The sequence below is a fragment of the Malaclemys terrapin genome, chromosome 3 (genome assembly GCF_027887155.1).
Source record: "Malaclemys terrapin pileata isolate rMalTer1 chromosome 3, rMalTer1.hap1, whole genome shotgun sequence".
Classification (NCBI taxonomy): Eukaryota; Metazoa; Chordata; order Testudines; family Emydidae; genus Malaclemys; species Malaclemys terrapin.
The window spans coordinates 203,435,661-203,458,319 of NC_071507.1; the positions used below are offsets into that span (position 1 = coordinate 203,435,661).

Here is a 22,659-nt window from a genome sequence, read left to right on the forward strand (position 1 = left end):
GCTGAGGCTGCGGGGAAGGGGGGACAGCAGTGGAGGGGCTGGGGGCTAGCCTCCCCGGCCGGGATCTGAAGGGCCGGGCAGGACGGTCCCATGGGCCAGGTTTGCCTGCCTCTGAGCTAGAGGGTGAAAGAGCCACCCTGTGTGCTGCTGTGAGAGGTGCATAGAACTGGAGGAGAGCGCATGTTCTAGAGCAGGGGTGGGCAAAATACGGCCTGTTGCTCGCATCCGGCCTATCTGACCTTTTAATCCGGCCCTCAAACTTCAGCCGGAGAGCAGGGTTGGGGGCTTGGAAGCAGCGGCATGTCCCCCCCTCCTACATGTAGGGACTGCCAGGGGGCTCCGCACACTACCTCCACCCCAACCACCGGCTCTGCAGCTCCCATTGGCCAGGAACCGCGGCCAATGGGAGCTGTAGGGGCGGCGCCTGCGGGCAGGGCAACGCGCAGAGCTGGAGGGGGAGTTGGAGGGGGAGACATGCTGCTGCTTCTGGGACCGCTTGAGGTAAGCAGCGACTGGAGCCTGCAACCCGGAGCCTTTCATAGATTTCATAGAATATCAGGGTTGGAAGGGACCTCAGGAGGTATCTAGTCCAACCCCCTGCTCAAAGCAGGACCAATCCCCAGGCAGATTTTTACCTCCATTTTCTAAATGGCCCCCTCAAGGATTGAACTCACAACTCTGGGTTTAGCAGGCCAATGCTCAAACCACTGAGCTCCCCACACCCCCAGCCCTGATCACCCTCCTGCTCTCCGAACCCTTGGTCCCAGCCCGGAGTTTGCACCCCAAGCCAGAGCCCTCAACCCCCCCACACACCTCAACCCCCAATTTTGTGAGCATTCATGGTCTGCCATACCCAGATGTGGCCCTCAGGCTAAAAAGTTTGCCCACCCCTGGTCTAGAGGTTAGAGCACCAGCCTGGTCTGTGGGAGACCAGGAATTGATTCCTGCTCTGCCACAGACACCCGCTGTGTGACTTTGGCCCAGGTCACTTCATCTCTCTCCATTCCCCATCTGTACAATGGGGTAATAGCACTCAGTGAGGTGCTGAGATACTAGGGTAATGGGGCCATAGTAGTACCTAAGATAGTCACAATGAGCAGAGTCCTGCAAATCTGCGGGTATCCACGGACCGTGTTTGTGGATCAGATGCAAATGGAAATTTTGTATCCGCACAGGGCTCAAACATTGAAGTTGTTTCAGGTTTGGGGCCTCAATTAATAGAAGATCTCAAAGCACTTTACAAAGGAGGTCACTATCATCCCAGTTAAGCAGATGGGGAAACTGAGGCGCAGGGAGGTGAAGTGAATTTCCCAAGGTTGCCCAGCAGTCCCAGTCCTCTAGGCCACGCGCTGCCTCCCAGTACAAATCAGTGATGGGATGAAACAAAGCAAAGGGAAAATCTGAGATGAACATCACAAAAGCTTTCCTGACGTAAAATCTACTAGGCCAACAGTATTCATTTAGCGGAAGTGATAGAAGCTTCAGCACTTGAACTCAGTTCTGGACTGTACAAAGCATCGGAGAGTCTTGGGATCCACACTGCAGTGGCAAGGGATGAACCAAGCTTCTTCTATGACTTAACTTGACTGGAGTTGCACCAGGGATTAATTTAGCCCACTAGCTTAATAGGTCATTTTCATCTCTCATGTTTGACTTGGAGGCCTTCTGCTCTCAAGTAAGATGACGTCTTTTCCGTAAGTGACTTTCCCTCCCTTGCTACTGGTTTTTATTCTGAGGCTTGCAGGACCAATGGGTAGATGATGCGTAAGGAGAATAATATCCGGCGTTCTCGCTCAGCACTCTGCAGTGTCAACAGGAGACACAGGAATAAACGTTTTCCCCACTCGATGAATCAAAGATCCCTGGGGAGTGAGAAGCTCTCTTGGGAGTCCCTCTTCAGAGTAGAACTGAACTGCCGAATGGGTTCCCGCCAGTGCATTGACAATGCTCGGTCCTTGCCTTGCAGGAAGTTGTAACTTGACAGCAGCATCCTGGAGCCAGTTGCTGCTTGTTCGTTCCTTACTGTAATGTATTCGTTGATTTTTTTTTTTTAAGGAACTTTTTGCAAAATGTCATTGTTGGAGCAGGCCCCGATGGTCCCTATGCCAGAGCGATGAGAGGGGAGATCACCGTATCTCAGGTAAGAGATCATCTCAGCTGAGCGCTGAGCAGATGGGCAGGGCAGGACTTGTGTTGGACACAAGCTGTGCAGATGTCCTGCCAAGACAAGGTTTCTTCTTGGCTCACCTGGTGAAGCTATTGCCTTTGGGCCAAGAAGGGGCTAGGTTTGAATCTTGACAACGGTAACTCTGCAGTGTTCACACTTAGCTAGTCTGGCCTCAGGATGGGTTTAGGTCTGCTATAGCTTGGCAGTTTCACCATGAGAAATAGCCTCCACCAGTGGTAGATTAATTACTTGGCTTATGTCCAACGCTATTTCATTAAATCTAAAACCAAATGTACTTGGTTCCTTTATCCCTTCTGGCTAAATCCTTTCATTCCTGCTTTCTGGGGGAGCGGGGTCTTTAATACTAGCTTATTGGTAACCCTTAAACTTAGGAAATAGTTAATGCGGAGCATGTCTATTGATGGGATTCAGAGTTTTGAGTGACTTTTTCTCATTGTGTGTTGAGATGTAACTTGATCTCCTTTGGGTGATGGGAACTCTGTTTTTTAAGCTGGTTTCGGAGCTGGAAGAGGATTGCAAGAAGTTTGCTGCCTCCTCGGGGGCTTCTCTCCCGGAGACGTTCTCCATAGCACAGGTCTTTGAGGATATTATGACACAAGGAAAGCTCAATACTGCTGTTCTGCAAGCTGCTATAACTCTCAGGAACAATGGTAAGTGATGGCTGCTTGCTGTTAGCATTCCTTCCCACCCAGCTATGCTACACCAGTAACCACGTTCAGGTGTGATCCTGGCCCATTCTTGTTACAATAGGGTTTCTCTTTGCCTATGTGGACTGGATTTATTGGAAACAAACAAACAAAAAAAACCAATCCTCAGTTGGGACTAGGTCAAACAGACCCGAGCAACCAAACCACCGCCTTAGAAAGAGACGGCATCCAAATCCGCATGGAGTGGCTGCCTTAGAGGGACTGTTCAATCTCCCAAAATGAAGTCCTGTCAATTTCTTCAACCCAGTGATCAAAAGCAGAAACCTCTGCTGGTGGCCAGATTCCATTCTGCCTACCTAAATTTCACCAACAGTCTCAATGGGACATGGGGATTCTTCTTCACTTCCTGTCCCAAACTGTTGTATAACAGAAGTGGTGTGCTCTTCATCTAACAACCTACCTGACCTTAAGATGGAGCTTGGTAAATTTCTGAACAGGATTACGTGACTGGGTGGTAGAAGGTCTTGATCGTGCACCCCTTGCTCAACAGGGAGTCCTCACTCGAGTGGTCCCTCCTGACTTCAGGAGTAAAGAGACCTTGCATGAGTAGAGCCTCGCAAAGTTGGGCCCTTTGTTTGTAAAGATCCTCTGTGGTTAAAGTGGACATAGAGAGATGAGATGTGTAATTGCTGATAGACAGCTGGGTGGTGGAAAGGCGGATTCTCCTTAACCGTTCCCAGTCTGAATAGCCCCGCGACCCATTTAGCCGTCTGTTTGTTACAGGGTTCAGGACGTGTGTGCTCACAAATAACTGGATAGATGACGGCCCTCAGAGACACATCACGGCTCTTGCGTTCTCTCTGGTGAGGAGGCATTTTGATCTGGTGATCGAGTCGTGCCGCGTCGGTCTGAAGAAGCCGGACCCTCGAATTTACGAGTACGCGCTGGGCGTGCTGAAGGCGAAACCACAGGAGGTGCAGGCACAACTTACTTCTAGTTACGGGACAATGGCAAAGACTGCCCAAAGCGACCCAACTAGACATACAAAAGGGGCCTGGCTTTCCAAAAGTGCTGGGCACACCTGTCGGCTGTGAACCAGGGCTTCTCAAGTTGGTCACCCAAAATCGGTAGACACTGACGTGAAAATCTCTTGGCCCAAATCACTGGGGAATCACAGCAATGTCCCCTTCTTCTTGTACTCCCCAAAACTCTCCTCTCCCTTGACTGACCCCAGGTTCTGAATCTCTCCTGAATCCAGGTTATTTTCCTGGATGACATCGATGCTAACTTAAAGCCAGCCCGGGAAATGGGAATAGCCACCATCCTGGTCAAGGACACGGATGCTGCCGTGAAGGAACTGCAGGACCTGTGTGGAATTCAGGTATCTAGTGGCTAAGTGCTTTCTGAATCTGTGCATTTACTGTCTCCTCCCTCTGGACAGAACACATAGTTCAGAGTTTAGATACCGCAAAGCTGGGGGCTGTAGAAATATCCTAACCTATGGTAGATAGACTCCTGCTCTTGTCTAGCCTACTATCGTTTAGAGTGAAATTTCCCTGGAGTGGCTCTCTTGACCCTGTACTGTACGGTGTTTTTCTGAGTGTGGTTGTGATGGTAATTTTATTCCAAGACCTGTTTTTGTTAGTGGCCTCAGAATCCCTCTCAAATTGCACCTTTAGGCTAAAATGCCGTGTTCTTGTCCTTTAAAGGGTTCAGGTCAAATTCACCCCAGGTCCAGATCACTCCTGGCTTTGCAAAATGAAACCCAGATAAGATGAGGCTAACCGAAACTAAAATGCCCTAATTTCGCCCATCTCCGTTAAGGACAGAGGGTCAAATTGTGCTATCAGTTATGCCACTGTCAATCCTGAGTAACTCGGTTGTAGCGATGGCATTACCTAACACTGCTGTCAATCCAGAGTGAGAAAAGAACTTGGTTCAGTTATGAAGTACCTGGGTGAATGTCGTAAAACTGGAGCAAAGTAGTCCGGCTCTTGGAAGGGTTAATCCTGCCGCTCTAATCTGTTAGAATTCTGTAGAAGAGGTAGCAAAATAGAGGAGGATGTTAAAAGATCTGGCGGATACAATTCATTTAAAAAGTCCCACACATGGATCTGATAAGGAGGTAAAGCCCTGTGATGGATTAAGAACTGTCAGGTAGGAACCAAAGTAAGACTTTAATGAGCACGAAAGGAAGTTAATAGTGTGGTGCCCTGAGGATCAGTACTAAGTGGTGGCTTCTCCTTGGCTAAGGTGCTAATGATTGTAATTCCACTCAGCCTTTCTCACCTTTTGCAGTGTTGGACTAATGTTGGCTTATTGAATCACAAGCAGATCATGTTACCACCTGCAGAGCCTGAGTGAAGCTTTCCATGCTTCCCTTGCTCATAGGTTAATACAGGGGTCGGCAACCTTTCAGAAGTGGTGGGCTGAGTCTTCATTTATTCACTCTAATTTAAGGTTTCACATGCCAGTAATACATTTTAACATTTTTAGAAGTTCTCTTTCTATAAGGTCTATAATATATAACTAAACTATTGTTGTATGTAAAGTAAATAAGGTTTTTAAAATGTTTAAGAATTTTCATTTAAAATTAAATTAAAATGCAGAGCCCCCCGGACCGGTGATCAGGACCTGGGCAGTGTGAGTGCCACTGAAAATCAGTTCGCCTACCCCTGGGTTAATACCTTGTGGTGCCTGCTGTCTGCCAAGGCTCCTTCTTCCTGATGCTTTGTAAAGTCGGCTCCTCTCCCATCTCCCTACAAGAGGGTTTCTTATAGCGTCTACTCTTTCTCTCACCCTTGGGAGAGTTGTCTGGCATGATTAATAGTTCACCGAGCTATGTTAGCAGAGGCTGGACTTTGCTGTGCAGAAGTGCACTGTGACTTTATCCTTTATTTTGTCAGACACACAAGGTGGGTGGAGGTATATTTTATTGGGCCAACTTCTGTGAGTGAAAGAGACAAGCTTTTGAGCTCAAAAGTTTCTCTTTCACCTGCAGAAGTTGATCCAATAAAATATATAGGACCTCACCCACCTTGTGGTCTCTCAAATCCTTTAACTGACACGGCTACAACAACACAGCACACAACATTATTTTTAAGGCCGTTCTAGTTATGTGAACATACTTATCACTTGTATGTGATGCTTTTCTTCCATAGATCTCAAAGCATCTGATAAGTGTTAGATGTTTGCGATTAGGTTGCTAATACCATGTTGTAGCAAAAATCCGCATTGGGGGTGTAAATTCTTTGATCAAAACTGGCAGAATATAAACCGCAGAAGTTAGGCAGTGGGGGTGCTCTGACCACTGCTTGACCAGTGTTGTCTCATTGTTCCCTTGTGCTCCACACTACCCGTTTGCTGCATCTGCCTGTTGTTTCAGGTCTTAAACTTGATCTCTGCCCCAGAGAGTTTACAATCTGTATCTTTGTGTTTGTACAGCACCTAACGCAGGGGGGCGCTGATGCATTATTAGAGTTTCTAGGCACTACAATAGTACAAATAGTAGCAATTACGGTTTACAAGATTTTTAGTCTGTCTTGTAATGTAGCGGACAGCGGTGGAGGTGCCTGAGACGAGGTGGTAGGGCTGAGATTTTCAGCAGCATCCAAGTGACTTAGAAGTATCCCGCTGACAGTCATGGGACTGCTAAAGAAGCAATGGACCTTTGGAAAATCCCATTCTGGCTGCCTAAATATGATTCTAGGTGCCCAATGTCTTCCCATTTGGGTGCCTAGCTTTAGCCTACGCGCGTGAGTGGAAATGGATAGTTCAGAGGATTGGTGGTTGAGCACAAAGTCTTTTGCCTGTAGGTCACAAGCTCCAATCCAGGCCTGATCGGCAGCTACCACCATTGGGTAGGTGATTGGTAGCTTACGTTACCAGAAAGAACAAACCAAGTGTTTCATTCTGTCTCCTATGTGGTAGGTGCCCATGTCATGCAAACTGCCACCAAAGTTAGTGCCTATTTGGCCCTCCTGGTTGATGGTCTCCCCAAGAGACCGAGCACTGGAAGCAAGAGACTGAGCAGTATCCTTGGTGTACTAGAATGGCGTGTTTAATTGCTTGCTTTTACAGGTCTCATCTCTCCATTCTCAGGGAATCCTCACTCTTCACAGGGGTTGGGGAGCTCTAACAGGTGTATCTTGTGTTCTCCAATGTGCATGTAACACCTAGATGCATGCAATCTTCCTTCCCGGGCTTTTTCCCTTAGTGTAGGTATTTACTTTTAAAGCCATGAATTAATTTAATCCCCTTAATCAGAGAGGACCTGATACCAGTACCTCCCGTCTGAGCCTGCCGGATTGCTTCTGGTGGTTATAGGTTGGGTTCTAGGAGTCAGGGCCGGATTAACTTTTTGTGGGCCGGACGCCAAACATATTTGTGGGCCCCCATTGGGGATATAGGGCATGTGATGGGGGGCGGTCCACAGAGCGAGGGGCCAGTTGGGGGCAATGAGACGCAGCGCAGCAGGAGTGGCCCCACTCAGCCCAGCACAAGGGCACTGTTTACAAACCCCAAACTGCTAGATGCACATTCATTGGTAATACATGCATCAATCAACACTGTATCATATGCATATGATCTATATTACACTCATGCACTCACAAACACACTGTCTTGTTGTTGTTACCAACTAGTTGCTCCCCTTAATTTCACTGGCCAGGTGAGTTAGATGGGGGAGGGGGTGGAGCCGGGCTTCTGCCGATCTGGATCAATGCTCCGATGTTGACAAGACCCAGGGTCCTCTGCAAGACACCTCACATTTATAGCAAATCTCATCAGATTCTCATGCAAATCTATATCAGATTCAAAATCTGTGTCCGCTGGCCGTTTGTGCTGCTTCCTTCTGGGTGTTGTCCCAATACTGTTCAAAGAGGTTGTTTCCAAAAGAAGGTGCTTGATTCTAATCCCCCGGCCCCGAGGCCATCATTTATGTCTGCTCTTCTTTAGTGAGCCCACTTGACAACTTTGATTGTCCTTGGGTCTGGCTTCCATCCCCTCTCCAACTAGCTGTCTGGAGGTGCTTGCCTTCCACGCCTTGCTCATTCACACCTCATTCATTCAACATGATTCAATTGATTAAAGGAGTGTGGGGAGGGGGAATCTTATTCTACTCCTAGCAAAAAGACATTTTTCTTCTACTTTAACTATCCTTAGGAGCTATAACATTATACCAAGGCTTAACACACAGTTTTCTATAAGTTTTTCTACATAGGGATCTGATACAAAGTTCCTATAGCAAAAGACTTGATACAAAGTTGTATGAAAATAGCTTAATACAGGGTTATATGAAGAGGCATAATACAAAGTCATATGAAAGTTATGTGAAGATGCTTAATACAGAGATTTATCTACAGGTGTGGGGGGGTCTAGGTGTAGGTGGTTGGGGCTCAGTGGGGAAGGTGTGGGCTCACCGGGGTGGTACAGATGCAGGGGAGGTGGGGCTTGTCAGGGTGAGGGTTTGATGGGCCTGCTTAACAGGGGAGCCCCAGCTGCTGCCAAAGGGATGTGCATGCTGGGCCCCCGTTTCCCCTATCCCAGGGCTTGGCAACCTTTGGCACGTGGCCCACTAGGTTAAGCCCCCGGTGGGCCAGGCCAGTATGTTTACTTGCCCCGTCCGCAGGTTCGGCCGATTGCGGCACCCACTGGCTGTGGTTTGCCGCTCCAGGCCAATGTAGGCTGCGAGAAGCCGTGGCCAGCACATCCCTTGTCCTGCAGCCCCCCCCCATTGGCCTGGAGCCACGATCGGCTGAACCTGCAGACGCGGCAGGTAAACAAACTGGCCCGGCCCACCAGGGGGCTTACCCTGGCGGGCTGCGGGCCAAAGGTTGCCAATCCCTGCCCTATCCTCTTCTTTTCCCCATCCCATGCCCCTTCCCCACCACTCCATCTCCTCCCTATCCCACCTCCTTCCTTCCCCACTGCCTCTGTCCCCCTGCCCTGCCTGCCCCATCACGGGCACTCACTGTTGTACAAGATGAAGGATGGCTCCCAGCACACAGACGGGAGCTCAACCAGCACTAGGACCCAGAAGGGGGTGTCCAGCTGCAAAGTCCGGGGAGCTGAGCAGCACCTTCTTCTTTCAGCCTGGCTGTGCAGCTCTGCAGTCAGAGTAGGTTTGTTCCTTCCACCCCCCTCCCCAAAACCCCACCCCCGCCTCTTCTCTGCCTCCTCTCCCCAGGCGAGCATGCTGCGGCTGTGCTCCTCCCCCACCCTCCTGCCGGCAAACAGCTGATCGGCGGCAGGGAGGGGGAGGGTGGGAAGGGAGCAAGCTGTGAGAAGAGGCAGGGGAGGGGGAGCTTGGCTGCCCTACTGCAGCAGGAGCCTCAGTGCCAGGAGCACCAAGCTTCTGCCCCCCGCAGGAGAGAGCAGGGGGCGGAGAAGAGTGGCCCTGGTCGGGGCCCCCCTGGAGTGTGGGCCCGGCTCCATGGCGCCAGTGGCTCCATGGTAAATCCACTACTGCTAGGCGTGTCTGCTGCAGGCTAGGTGCTGTCCCAGAGGGGCTGCAGACAGTTCTGGATCTAAAAGCTGCCTCCTGGCCCGTTTCCATTCAGACCTGCGAAGGAATAATGGCACTGGATGAGTACGGCCTATTCCTCTTCCCTCAGCTGTGAGAGCACGGCAGTCCTGGACCCGGTCACGCAGCCCCACCAATGGTTGTCTTAGCCAGTCCGGGTTCTCCCTTCTGCAGATACTGCCAGTCTTGCCAAATCCCATGGGGTTTTCATAATGTGGGCAAACAGCTAGACTTTCAGCGGTACTCAAACTGTGGGTTGGGACCCCAAAGTGGGTCACCAGGGCTGGCTTGCTGGGGCCTGGGGCAGCGGGGCTCGGGCTTCGGCCCCCTTACTCAGGGCGGTGGGGCTCAGGCTTGGGCTTTGGCCCCCTACATGGGATGGCGGGGCTCAGGTGGGCTCAGACTTCAGTCCTCCCTCCTGGGGTTGTGTAGTAATTGTTGTGGTCAGAAGGGGGTGGTGGTGCAAGGTAGTTTGAGAACCCCTGAGCTGGAGGCCTAATGAGCTACGACCATTTTGAATGACGGAAGCTTCCCAAAGAGGGTGGGGCTGGTTTAGAGGGCTGGCTGAGCAGTAGAAAGGGGCAAACGGCCTGTGGCCGCTGTGTTGCTGGGCACCAACATTGGCAGTGGGGGCGGGTTTGGTGTAGAACTGAGAACTTTCTTTATTCACCGTGTAGCTTCTTGGCCATGAAGAGACTCTGCCAATTGCGTGTGACCCAGGAAACGTGACCCATGGTTATGTGCCAATCAAGGTAGGTTGTAACGAACGGTGTGTTAGGAAAGCCATCTTGATAGCTAAGTGTCCCAGTACTATGGTGTTGAGGGCCATTAGTATCCAGTGATTGCCCTCTCTATGCATGTGAAGGGTGTTAACGCCGTGGAGGGAGAGAGGTGGCTATATCCCTATATATGAAGACTGGGAGCACACTGTGTAGTTAACAGCAATGGGCTGAAATTCAAGCAAGGCAGATAGAGACTTTACACGGGGGGGGCTGTTTTCTGACCATGTGAGACTGTTTCCTGAGGACCAGGCTGGAAGCCAAATCCTCTAAAACGGGACCGGAGAGAGCACTGGCCTGGTCTCTGCTGCACCATAGGCCGGGCTACAGGAAGGTGGGGAATGTTTACAGCCAGGGGCTAAGGTTCTGGATGGCCAATGACCTGAGTGCCAGGCGCTGGGGCCAGCTTCCGTATGCCAGCGCGCAGCAAGGGGGTGGGGCGTAACTGCTGGGTGTAAAATGGAGGGGAAGGACTGTGGGGCGGGGAATAAACTTGTGCCTGTTCTTCCCTCTAGCCTGGAGTCCAGCTGCATTTTGTCGAGATGGGGAATGGCCCAGTGGTGTGCCTCTGCCATGGCTTCCCCGAATCCTGGTTCTCCTGGAGGTACCAGGTAATGCCAAGCCGGGCCAATGGCTGGCAGCGGTGCTGTCTGTGTATCCTCCACCTCTGTGTAGCGTGTTGTGGCCATTTCTTACACAGCGGTGTGGCCTTCATGAGAAGAAAGGAGGGGGGTTCTCACTTGTGTGACTGCATGGCGAGCGGTGGAGGCCAATTTTGACTACCTCATTCCTGGTGTGTCTCCCATCGCCCTTTTTCATCTGCAATCTAGAGCTCCTCCCTCCATCTTTGTCACCTCTTCCTTCCTTCTCTCCCAGCCCCTTCTGCTCTGCTGAAATGACTGATCGGCCGGGCCGTGATGGCAGTGTCCCATCCCCCCCGCCCAGCCCCCCGCTCCGGTCAGTTTGGAGGAGTGGGGAACTTGCCCTGGCAGACTCAGAGCAGTAACAGACTGTCCTGGCCCAGTAATGCTCCGGCAGGTGGTAGTTGCCGGGTGTTGGTGGGAGGTCCCCTGAGCGCATGGTTTGGGCTCAAGCCCCGATGAGATCTCTTGAGCGACAGTCTTGGCATGCAGCTCTAGGTGTTCAGTGACATGCCTGCTTCCCGTGAGAGGCTGGGAGCAGCAAGCAAAGGCAAAACGTTAGGTGCTGCGGGGCATCACCTTGTCCTCTCCGCTTGGCCCCTCGCTTCTGCCCTGCCTCCCCCCACTGCTATTCCAGCCTGGGGCCTGCACACCGCTCTGCTGGGCCACCTGTAGCAGCCCCTCGTGGCCAGTGGTCACTTTGCAGGCACCCTGCTGCCTCTGAGCCCTCATGTTGAGCCCCTTAAACTCCACACAGTCTCTCTTGTGGCTGACAGCGCCCCACTTGGAGCTCGCTTAACCCAAGTGAGTCACACAGTCCTCGGGGGCCCAAGGCCACCATGGTAACCCAAGAGTTCAGACCTGGCCCTGGTTGATCTGCCACACAGGGAGCTCTCCCTCTGTCCCAGGCTGCTCCACCCGAAGCCGCCAGTCCCAGACTCTGGCATGGCTTCCTTCTCCTGTCAGCCACACCCTACTCCCATGTCTTCCTGCCTGGGGCCCTCCCTGCTTTGACAGGCCAGTCCCAGACCCTAACTGGCGGGAGTCTCAGGTTTCTGGCTCTGACTTCCAACCCGCCTGGTACTGGGGTCTTCCCTGCAGGAGCCTCTCTTACGTTCTGCAGCTTTTCTGAGCTTCCCCCTTCACTGCAGCCACCTGCTGCCTTTGACAGGGAATTACCCGGTCCGACCCAGCAGGGCCACTTCAGTGGGCAGGGGTAGCTAGCCCCAGGCCCTCCGGCCCAGAAGGGCCAAGCCACCCTGTTGCAGCACCTCAGTCCTGCTCTGCTGTAGCCTGGCTGGGCTCCGCACCTCTCACTGGTAGGGAAAAGAGGAAGTTAAAAATTACTTAGACAAGTTAGATGTCTTCAAGTCACCAGGGTCTGATGAAATACATCTTAGAATACTCAAGGAGCTGACTGAGGAGGTATCTGAGCCATTAGCAATTATCTTTGAAAAGTTCTGGAAGATGGGAGAGATTCCAGAAGACTGAAAAAGGGCGAATATAGTGTCCATCTATAAAAAGGGAAATAAGGACAACCAGGGGAATTGCAGATCAGTCAGCTTAACTTTAGTACCCTGAAAGCTAATAGAGCAAATAATTAAGCAATCCATTTGCAAACACCTAGAAGATAATAAGCTGATAAATAACAGTCACTGAATTTGTCAAGAACAAATATGTCAAACCAACCTAATAGTTTTCTTTGACAGGCCTTATGGAGGGGGGGGAAGTGGTAGATGTGATATAACTTGACTTTAGTAAGGCTTTTGATACTATCTGGCATGACCGTCTCATAAACTTGGGAAATGCAGCCTAGATGGAGCTACTATAAGATGGGTGCATAACTGGTTGGAAAACCGATCCCAGAGAGTAATCCTCAGTGGTTCACAATCGAGCTGGAAGGGCATAACGAGTGGGGTCCCACAGGAATCCGTTCTGGGTCCAGCTCTGTTCAATATCTTCATCAATGATTAGATAATGGCAGAGAGAGTACACTTATAAACTTTGCGGACGATACCAAGCTGGTTTCAAGTGCTTAGGAGTTTAGGATTAAAATTCAAAATGATCTGAACAAATTGGAGAAATGGTCTGAAGTAAATAGGATGAAATTCAATGAGGACAAATGCAAAGAACTCCACTTAGGAAGGAACAATCAGTTGCACATGTACAAAATGGGAAATGACCTCCTAGGAAGGAGTACTGTGGAAAGAGATCTCGGGTTCATAGTGGATCACAAGCTAAATGAGTCAACAGTGTAACGCTGTTGCAGAAAAGACTATTCTGGGATGTATTAGCAGGAGTGTTGTAAGCAAGACATGAAAAGTAATTCTTCTGCTCTACTCCGCATTGATTAGGCCTCAACTGGGGTATTGTGTCCAGTTCTGGGCGCTACATTTCAGGAAAGATGTGGACAAATCGCAGAAAGTCCAGAGAAGAGCAACAAAAATTATTAAAGGTCTAAAAAACATGACTTATGGGAGAGGATTGAAAAAATTGGGTTTGTTTAGACCGGAGAAGAGAAGACTGAAAGGAGACATAACAGCTTTCAAGTACATAAAAAGTTGTTTCAAGTAGGAGGGAGAAAAATTGTTTTCTAACCTCTCAGGATAGGACAAGAAGCAATGGGCTTAAATTGCAACAAGGGCAGTTTAGGTTGGACATTAGGAAAAACTTCCTAACTGTCAGGGTGATTAAGCACAAAAATAAATTTGCCTAGGGAGGTTGTGGAATCTCCATCATTGGAGGTTTTAAAGAGCAGGTTGGGCAAACACCTGTCAGGAATGGTCTAGTTATTACTTAGCCCTCCATTGAGTGTAGGGGACTGGACGCGATGACCTCTCGAGGTCCCTTCCAGTCCTACACTTCTGTGATTCTATGACCCAAAGCACGTTTTTGAACCCACAGCCAAGAAGTGATTGTGCACAAATGAACTCTGCTCCCCAGCCCTCTTTCCCTCTCACTGATTGAATGTCTAGTATGAAGTTCACGTCCCACCTCTAACCCCGAGGAATCTCTGCACCGATCCAGGGTTTATTCTTTTGGTCTCTGCCTCTGGAATTTGCCTCGGCCTCAGTCTGAATGCCAATGCACCATGTAAGGCACCTTTACTCTTTAGTGGCTGACTCTCTCGTTCTGAGTGTGGTGCTAGCTGGCGTGGATTGTCTTGCCCGGTGTTTGGCTTGCTACAGTCATTTGCTAGAGCAGTGTCTGTTGTCATTCTTACGCCCCTTCCAGCATGTGGAATTCACATGGTAGCTTCGCTTTCGTGACTGAGGTGTCATAGTTGCTATAGTGCCGGATGCTAAAAGGGGACAGTTCAAATAAATGGAAGTCCACTTCCCAGCTGTGGGCGAGCTACAGCAGACACAAGTCTGTTTCCCAAGGTCACATGTTTCTTTCTATTTCTGCTCTAGATCCCTGCTTTGGCTGAGGCTGGCTTCCGGGTCCTGGCTTTGGATATGAAAGGCTACGGAGATTCCACTGCTCCCCCAGGTCAGTCGGGTTTCCCATCCTCTCCTCCTCCCTCCCTTAGAGGGGCAAGCAACGAGGGCAGAGATAAATTGCTCAGCCTTCTTCTGCCGTATCTGTGTGTCTGCTGGGTCCTAGCGAGGACTGTTGTGGTGGAGATGAGCCAGGAGAAGTTGAAGCTGAATATTGGGTACAATTCACTCTTGGTGAGAACTATTTAGGCTGCGGGAGTCTCCCAAGGGAAGTGGGGAAAGCCCTGATTCTTGGGAGAATGTCCCGTCCTTTGCTAAAGTTCCTGGGAATATAGGGACTGTAGGGAAGAATTGCACCCTTGCAGGGAGATGAACCGGATAGTCTGACACATCTCTTCCATTGCGCTAACGTCTAAGTCTGTGGTGTGGCACAAACTGAACAGCAGCCAAAACCATCTTGACATGCGCTTGGTATCTGTATGTCTGCCGACCCCCCCTTGTCCTCCCTCATAACCTCCCACGGGTTCCTAGAATCTCCTGGTGTGATGTGAGCTCAGGCTGGGAATCTATTCCTTCTAGTGTTTGTCTGAGGAGTGGCTTGGATTTGAAATGCTCCTGAAGCAGGGAAAGTAAATACAAAAGCCTCCCAATGTTTACATGGTATCAAGGAGGAAACCACCTGGCGTGTCAGTTATAAAAGTGCTGCTCGTGACGCTGGATTGTTTCAGGCCGTCTTATTTTAATTTCCTGTCTCTTTCCACCCCGGCACAACCTTGATGTGAACTTGCCCACAGGATGCCGTGGGAGAATAGCTCAAGAAGAGGTGACTTGGCTGTCGATACCTAAGTTGTCTCTTTAGCTTCTAAGCTGCGCAGGGTCAGGCTTGGTTGGTACTTGAATGGGAGACCTTCCAAGAAAACTCAAGGTGGTGATCCAACTGGTGGTGCTCTTCTTTGACCCATTCCATCCTTGGCCTTGGCTGCGGCTGTCAAGAAGTGATGGCATTGGATAGGGAGAATGCCCTGGCTACCGGCAGCGAACACCCTCTTTCCTTATAAGGTGCTTTGCATGAACTACCCAACAGCTGCCGGATCTCAGTGACTTTCAGTCACTACCAGCCTGGGCTGGATTTGAACCAACAAACTAGGAGCGAGAGGCTCTGTCACCCGTTAACGATCCTCTGAGCCATCTGGAAACCTGGGGGATGAAGGGTCATTGCAGCCATCCATGCCTGACTAGCAATAACAGTGCGGCACGCACTCTATCCCGAGGCAGCAGGAGCTGAGTGGTGTCGCTAGCTGGTTGAGGGGGTTCGGTATTGACACCCGCCCTACCCCGCTTGCCTGAGTCTTCCCCTGCATGGCTCTAATTCAGAGGTTGGGAGTCTGTCTGGGATCCCCAGAGCCCTCCGAACCGGCTAGTTCTAACCGGGTTTGGATCGAGGCTGTAACCACACTGTTATGCAATATCTGTGTCAAGCCAAATAGCTTTCTCTTGTACAGTGCATCTTCCTTTTCGCTTCAGGGCATTTGCGCACGACTGAGAGTGAACCTCCAGGGGGGCTGGGAAGGGAAGGGCTGGGGAGCTGGGGGTACAAGGCCCTGTGAAATGCCACTGCTAATCTTGAGGGCTGATCAAAGCAGCAGCCCTCACTGCTTTGCACTCTATTCATTTAATATCATTTCACTATGAATGTTGCTGTAGTGCCCACAGTGGACCAGAGGCCAGATTGACACAGGTATTTAGGCACCTAAAGATGTGGAGAGGGCCCTAACTCACTTAGGCACTTTTGTAAGTCCTGCTTGGTGCGTCTTTATATCTTCAGGCATCTAAATCTGGCCCTGGGCGCTTTCCAGACCTAGCGAAGCACAGAAGAACATCAGCCCAAGGAGTTTTCAGTCTAAAGAGACATGGGTGTGGGGGAAGAGGGATACTACATACAAGTGATCAGGAGGGTGATCGGCGTGTGCCATGTCCATTCCCTTTTCTGCAGCTGCCTCCACCTAGGTACTGCCAGTGCCCGTTGTCCTCTTTAACGGCTACCCCGAGCCCATTCCCTTCCAACATGCCCCGTTTCACAGCCCCCTCACCTCTGCTCACTGAGTTACACCCACTGCTGTGTTTATCGGCACGCTGGTAGATCTAAGGCCAGAAGGGACAATGCCGGTCCTCTAGCCTCTCCCCTACGCCAGCTGTAGACTCTCGCTGGCTGGTTCCCTCCTCAAGCCCAGTCACCGGTGGTTGAACTGACGTGTTCCTGTTTAGTATGGTTGAAAATACTCATGTGCTTCCTGTGGTAAAGTGTCCCGTCACTCAATATTATTTAAACCGGGCCAGCACATCTGAGCTGTTTGCCTAGGAACTGGTTGAGCACAGCAGGGGCATTTTTCCAGAGGGCTTTTATGTCTGGACAGAGAGTGGCTGTGAGGGAGCCAACCCCTGCTTGTGCATGGGAAGCAGCTCCTGTAAGGTCACTGCAGTTAATTTCCTTCCTGCGGTGGGTACAAAGGCCTTGGTTTTCCTAGGATCCCAGTCAGCAGGGGCTGGGGGCCATAGTACACTCTTGATACGTGTTGGTTTCTGCAGGGTCTGGGGCCGACATGTGACCTCTGCTCCTGTTGGTCTAGATTAGCCCTGACCCACTTGTCATTGGAGCCCCTTGACGCAGGACTTTCTAATATTTGTTTTCATCTACCTAGTCCCTGATAGCACCGTTCATCGCTCCAGTCACTGGGCGGCTCTGGCTGCTGGTGTCCTGGTCCTATTCCAGCTTGGGAAGTGACCGTACCTGCTCTCTCCTTAAATCCCCCCGTCGTTACTCCTCACTCCTCCACAGCAGGGCTTATAGGAGGAGACTTCAGAGCTCGTTTCAGGAGGGCTTCTTGTTTTCCCTTGCAGGCAGAGACCCCTTTTTCATGATACCGCCTCCTGCCCTTGAATCTGAAATCCGATCAGCACAGCCTCCTGCTGCGCCGGGCCTTTCATCCTGAACCCCAAAGCACTTGACAACCTGCCGTAGAAGGATCATTTCCCCCCCGACCTGCTGCCACCACCGCTAAAATGCACCCACCTCTGGGGTTGAACCCGGCAGCCATACTTCATCAACGTCCCAGAGCAGGCCTATGGAAAGCCTGGGAAAATCCTATTTCTCCCCCCCTTAAAGGTGGTGCAGTGGCTGATGAGATGAAACCCGGTGTGTACTGAACTGTTGTAGCGCTGGTGGGAGCCAGGGGGCCGCAGCCTGGTACATGGCAGAGTTAGAATGTTAAAAAATTAAATGGAAGGACGCTTAAGTGAGCTCAATAATTAATGTTGGTTGTTGTTTGCAGACATAGAAGAATATTCCCAGGAAGAGATATGCAAGGTAGGCGACGGTGTCCTGATTTCTGTTTGTGACCTAGGTCTGTCTGTATCATGGAACCACGCTCTGAGCTCCCTAGTTAAGGTTCTAACCCGCGTATCTCTATGGACGGTAGAAAAGGGTCCAGGACGGGGTGGGAGAACAAAGGCAGTCCCAGGGCGGCTGTTTCCAACTCGGGGAAACTGAGTGACTGAACTTAGTTGGGCAAGGAGTGCGGTATAAATCCGACTGTCTGGTTAGTGGTTTGCAGTACTGCACTGCGAAGCTTGCTCTTCGTCTGCGAGGCTGCATGCAACGCCGCAGATCCCGCAAGGAAAGACTCCCTGATGCCAGGATGAGGTCTCCTTGTTGCATAACCTTCATTAGTAGTAACAGTAACACTGAGGGGCAAAGCACCGCACGGACATAGTGAGACAGTCCCTGCCCCAAAGAGTTCATGGTCTAAAAAGACAAAACGTTAGATGGGAACTTCAGCACAATTGTGACCTCCCCTAGGCACATGGGGGCTCTGGCTGAGATGGCAATTTGAATCCAAATCCCCTGAATGCCAGCCCGGTGCCTCCCTCCCAGACCGTCCTTCCTGTCTAATCTTAGAGAGAGGGCTTGGAGTACAGTGCCCTGACCTTGTAGGGATGGGGAGGTGTATTGGATCTCAGGTGACTTTGGAGACCTCTTAGTGAAGGCAAACAGCCTTCAGAATCCTGTTGGCACTTAAGACAGTGGCATGTTCATGGCTAAGAAATCTGATTATCTGTTTCTTTTTCCCCCTCACAGGATCTTGTGGTTTTCCTGGACAAACTGGTGAGAATCCCCCTGTGATTTACGTTTTCCCTTTGCTAAGTGTACAGAGATGTACAAATCCAAGCGGTGGGATTGCTTTGGGCCACAACCAGAGATCCTGGGGAAAAGCATGATCAGCTGTGTAACTTGTACCCCCCCCTCCTCCTTGTGCAGCGTTACCCCAGACTGGCTGGGAACAGAAGTTGCCAGGGAGAGATGAGAAATGAGCTGGAAATGCCTGTAAAACTTTACCTCGTGTAATCTTGAATTAAAGGGGTGGAGAGAAGACGAAAGGCAGATCCCTGGTGACTCGCTGAGCAGCTCGAGTGAATGGTTTAATTAATTCTGCCTCTTGGCTGAGATCAAATCTAGTATTAGTTTAATATCTGATACATCCTCTGCTGGGAGATGCGCTTTCGTAAGAGATGAAGGCAGCGATTGCCGGCTCGTCTCTCTTCTTACAGCAATTAACCCGTATAATTGTTGCGTTCGACTAGCTCAGCATAAGTTCTTGGGCTTTGTTTTTTTCTAACCACAGAAGTATATGGTTCCCTGGGGTGATGGAGAAGAGAGGAGGGTGTGTGCATGGCTGAGGGGAAGGATGTTACGATCTTAGAGGACATGCAAAGCATTGCAGACTTGTGGTACGTTCCCCTCGGGTCACTGTGGGTCTGTCTGTGCTGGGAACACGGGTCCCAGCTCGAGTAGGCAGATGCGCTTGCTCTGTCCAAGTAAAGGCACTAAAAGTAGCAGCACAGCTGGGGATAGCGTGGCTGGCGGTTGGGCTAGCCAGCCGGGTATGTACCCGGGGCTTCCGGGCTTGTACTCCGGGAAGTTAGCCTGCACTGCTGCCCGTGCTATGCCCAGCTACGCTTCTCTTTCCAGCACGCTTGCTCGAGCAGAGCTAGTACCTAGCTGCCCGCTCAGGCTGGGAAGCGTGCTCTCAGCTGCAGTGTAGACACAGCCCGTGTCTTTCACGGGGCAGGTACTCCACACAGGAGCTTGCACAACTCGAGACTGTAAGAGATTCGGCTTTGAGCAGGGGGTGGGACTAGATGACCTCCTGAGGTCTCTTCCAACCCTGATCTTCTATGATTCTCTGACCCAGCTACTGGGCAGTCTGGGGAACCCCCAGCCATTCTGTCTGTCCTGGCTGTGTGAAGAAGTGGCTTGCTTTAAGTGGGTTCCTGCGCTGGCCTTTCGCTGCTAGAGAACTGTGTTGATTTATTGAGATGAAGGTTGCAAATGAAACGCGTTGGGTCCCCGTGGAGTGTCTGGAAGAAGGATGCTCCATTTACGAAATTACTGCAGTTTGGAAGAGTAATTTGGCAGTTCTTCCTCTAGAAGCTGGGATAACAGGGCATGTTTCAGATCATCACTAGAGAGAAGGTGCCAGTGAGTGGAGGCCTGGGAAGACTTCTGCATGGAGAGAAATGGCCAAGACTGGGACTGATACATCTACAGAGGAGATTGAATAAGAGGGGAACACGATAGCTGTTAACAAAGCAATGAATTGTATTGGACTGGTGAATTGCGTGCTCCTGTTTTTCCTCCCCTCCATGGAAAAGGAGCAGTCAAAGAAACAAAAAGGCAAACATTTAAAACTTGATGAAATGAAATGCTTTTTTACATAATGAACCTGCAGAACTTGCTGGAACTAGGTGTCAGTGGGGGCCAAGAATTGAGGACCATGTTTAAGAGAAGTCAAACATCACTGTGGATAATGTGAACAGTAGACAGGATAGAAGAAGGTATTTAAACAGTCATCATCCGCTGGCTGCCATGAGCTAAGAAGAGAGATAGGTAGATTATTCCACAGGGATCCTTGTGCTTTTTTCTGAAGCATTTGTTACTGGACACTGTAGAGAACAGGACGCTGGACTTAGATGGGCCTTGATCTCATTCAGTCTGGCAAGTCCTATGTCTTTAGCCCGTCGGTTGATTCATCTCGTGTTCCTGTCTCGCTGCCCTTCGGTGATGGAGAACGCTTTTCCCTTCGACACATGGGCGGGTGCGCAGCAAAGCGGCAAACGACAAGGTCAGCAGCTTGACTCCTCCTGTATTAAATAATGTACTCTCCTGGCACCACTGGGGCCATTCATCTGCCTGGACAATGTAATTAAGACAATGCTTAGTGGCTTCCATCCCATCGAAAGAATAGAATCAATCCCTACTCCTTTAAATGAGATGCCCATGGTGGGGGTGGGGGTGGGGAGGGGCGACACAGGCAAAGATCAGTATCTGTATTTTTTTCCCTGCTATAGTCTGAAACATTTTCCAAGAGAACTAGCCCAGCTTGAATTGCTGTCCCGCTCTTTAAAGAGACTGTAAATAAAAGGTGGGGAGGGGCGGGGAGCTTCTTCAGCAGCTCTGCTCCCCATGTATGTCAGCATCAGAACTGCAGCTGACCCTAGTGACAGTGCTTCTTGCTTCACTCCTGAGAGTCCTGCAGGGCCCGTCTGGTTACGGGCGAGCGAACCGCAGCGTGTTCTTCCTTGTGCCTTAGCAGAATGGTCTCCTAGCTTCTGCTCACCGAGCCCCACTTGGTGACATCCGTGCAAACCCACTGACTGTAATACAGCTCCGCTGAGGGACCGGTTTGGTCCCCAGAACCTGCATTACTGGGGATGAGGCACAAAAGAAGAGGAGCCCGGAGTGACTCTGATCACAGGTGGATTGGAAAAGCCAATCTCCGACTGAGTGTGTTTGACTTGCAGTTGCTGAGACCATAAATGCAGCCGCCCCATCATACTACTCTTAGACATCTCTGAAAAGGAGAGGGAGGAGGAAGGAATTGCTGTGCTTGTGTACTCCAGCCCCCTAAATCCACACCCTCTGAGGGGAGGCTGCCCACTAGTTGGCGCATAACCTGATGAGTGGCAGAAGTCTCAGAATTATCCTGCCAGCTGATGGGCAAACTTGCTGCCAACCTTTATTTTCAGGCATAGCATAACTTGCATGCTTCCAGCCCCGGTGCTCTCTAAACTTCTTTCTATTGAATTTAAGCTCTCCATTCCCCGTGGGTCTGCACATCTTGGCCTGAATTTCCGATCTCTTACTACACTGTTCCCCACGCTGCCTTCGTCCTGCCAGTAGGACAGGCCCCCTTCTTTATCCTTCTCCTGCTCATGTATCTCTGCCTCCTTCTGTAATGGAGGCCACCGTCTTCTCCCCAAAAATGTTAAGGCCAGAAGGGACAGTTCCGACCATCTCCTGCTTACCACAGGCTGTAGAATTTCCCCTAGTGTTTACGGCACCATGCCCAAGGATTTCGGGTACAAAAGGTCTAATCTCTATTAAGACTCCAGTTGATGAAGTCTCCATCTCATCCCTGGGGGAGCTGCTCCAACGGCTAATGACCCTCCTTGTTGAAAATGTGCATCTTGTTTCAAGTTTGAAATTAACTAGCTGGATGCAGTGGTTGGGAGCTAAATTCTGCCTTTATCTGCTCAATTAAAGAGCCTTCTAGTAACAGACTCCTCCATGCAGCAGCTGAGAGGGTTGCTTGGGGTTTTTTAATGTGTTATAATTTTCATCTTATGGTTTGTTCTTTATTTTTGTTACCACAACTTTAACTGTTAAACTTAAAAGATCATGTAAGTCTGTATTTGTATGGTCTTCCTTATTCCCTTTCCCTCTGCTTGGGAAGCCTTTTAATGGGGAAACACCTGGATTTGACATCAGTTGGGCAAAAGACCCGTCAATCTTTACTGGTGTAGCTCTCCATGTTCTGTTATAGGCTGATCCATTTTTTTCTTAGGCTAGAATGAGATAACCGCACCCAAAGTGGGAGCAAAGGAAAACTCAGCAGCTGTCTTCTGCTTGCAATTGACTTGCTGGGAGAACATGTGCCCAGAACGTGGCACGCAGCCCAGTTAGCCATGTCAGGACCCTGGCATCACTCGCCTGGCTCCAGAAAATGCTAGGCTGGAGTGCCCTGACCATTTCCCCTCCACATCTTGTATAGTGCTGTACACTCTCAGGGCCAGATCTTCAACTGGAGTCAATCAGCAGAGCTTCAGGACAGCCAGTGGCGCTCTGCTCATTCATGCCAGTGGAGAATCTGGCCCTGAGTGCTCAGTAAATAGCAATGCTCTGGCACCAATCCCCTCGAGGGTTCAGGATCCATACGTGGGATGCAGAACACTGCATAGCCATCGCCAAGAGGGCAGTACAGCATTCCCAATGCCATGCTAGCCCTTTAGTCCAACCCTGAGCCAGACTGGATATGACTGTCTGTGGGACTTAGCTGTTCCCTTGAGGATTCCCATGCAGGTACTGGTCCAGCCTCTCTCTCTTC

General features: G+C 50.5%; 1 protein-coding gene across 2 annotated transcripts in view; it reads left to right on the forward strand.

Annotated features, from left to right (window-relative positions):
* Nucleotides 1-22,659, forward strand: part of LOC128835010 (bifunctional epoxide hydrolase 2-like) — a 97,955-nt gene that overhangs the window by 14,606 nt on the left and 60,690 nt on the right. The window contains exons 2-10 of one of the 2 annotated variants that reach the window (XM_054024291.1): nucleotides 2,056-2,140; nucleotides 2,679-2,838; nucleotides 3,619-3,809; nucleotides 4,094-4,216; nucleotides 10,036-10,110; nucleotides 10,653-10,748; nucleotides 14,192-14,270; nucleotides 17,548-17,582; nucleotides 18,354-18,380. In XM_054024291.1, the coding sequence (XP_053880266.1) occupies nucleotides 2,056-2,140; nucleotides 2,679-2,838; nucleotides 3,619-3,809; nucleotides 4,094-4,216; nucleotides 10,036-10,110; nucleotides 10,653-10,748; nucleotides 14,192-14,270; nucleotides 17,548-17,582; nucleotides 18,354-18,380 (871 nt within the window). The remainder of the gene's footprint in view (nucleotides 1-2,055; nucleotides 2,141-2,678; nucleotides 2,839-3,618; nucleotides 3,810-4,093; nucleotides 4,217-10,035; nucleotides 10,111-10,652; nucleotides 10,749-14,191; nucleotides 14,271-17,547; nucleotides 17,583-18,353; nucleotides 18,381-22,659) is intronic. The other variant, XM_054024292.1, reaches the window with a different exon arrangement.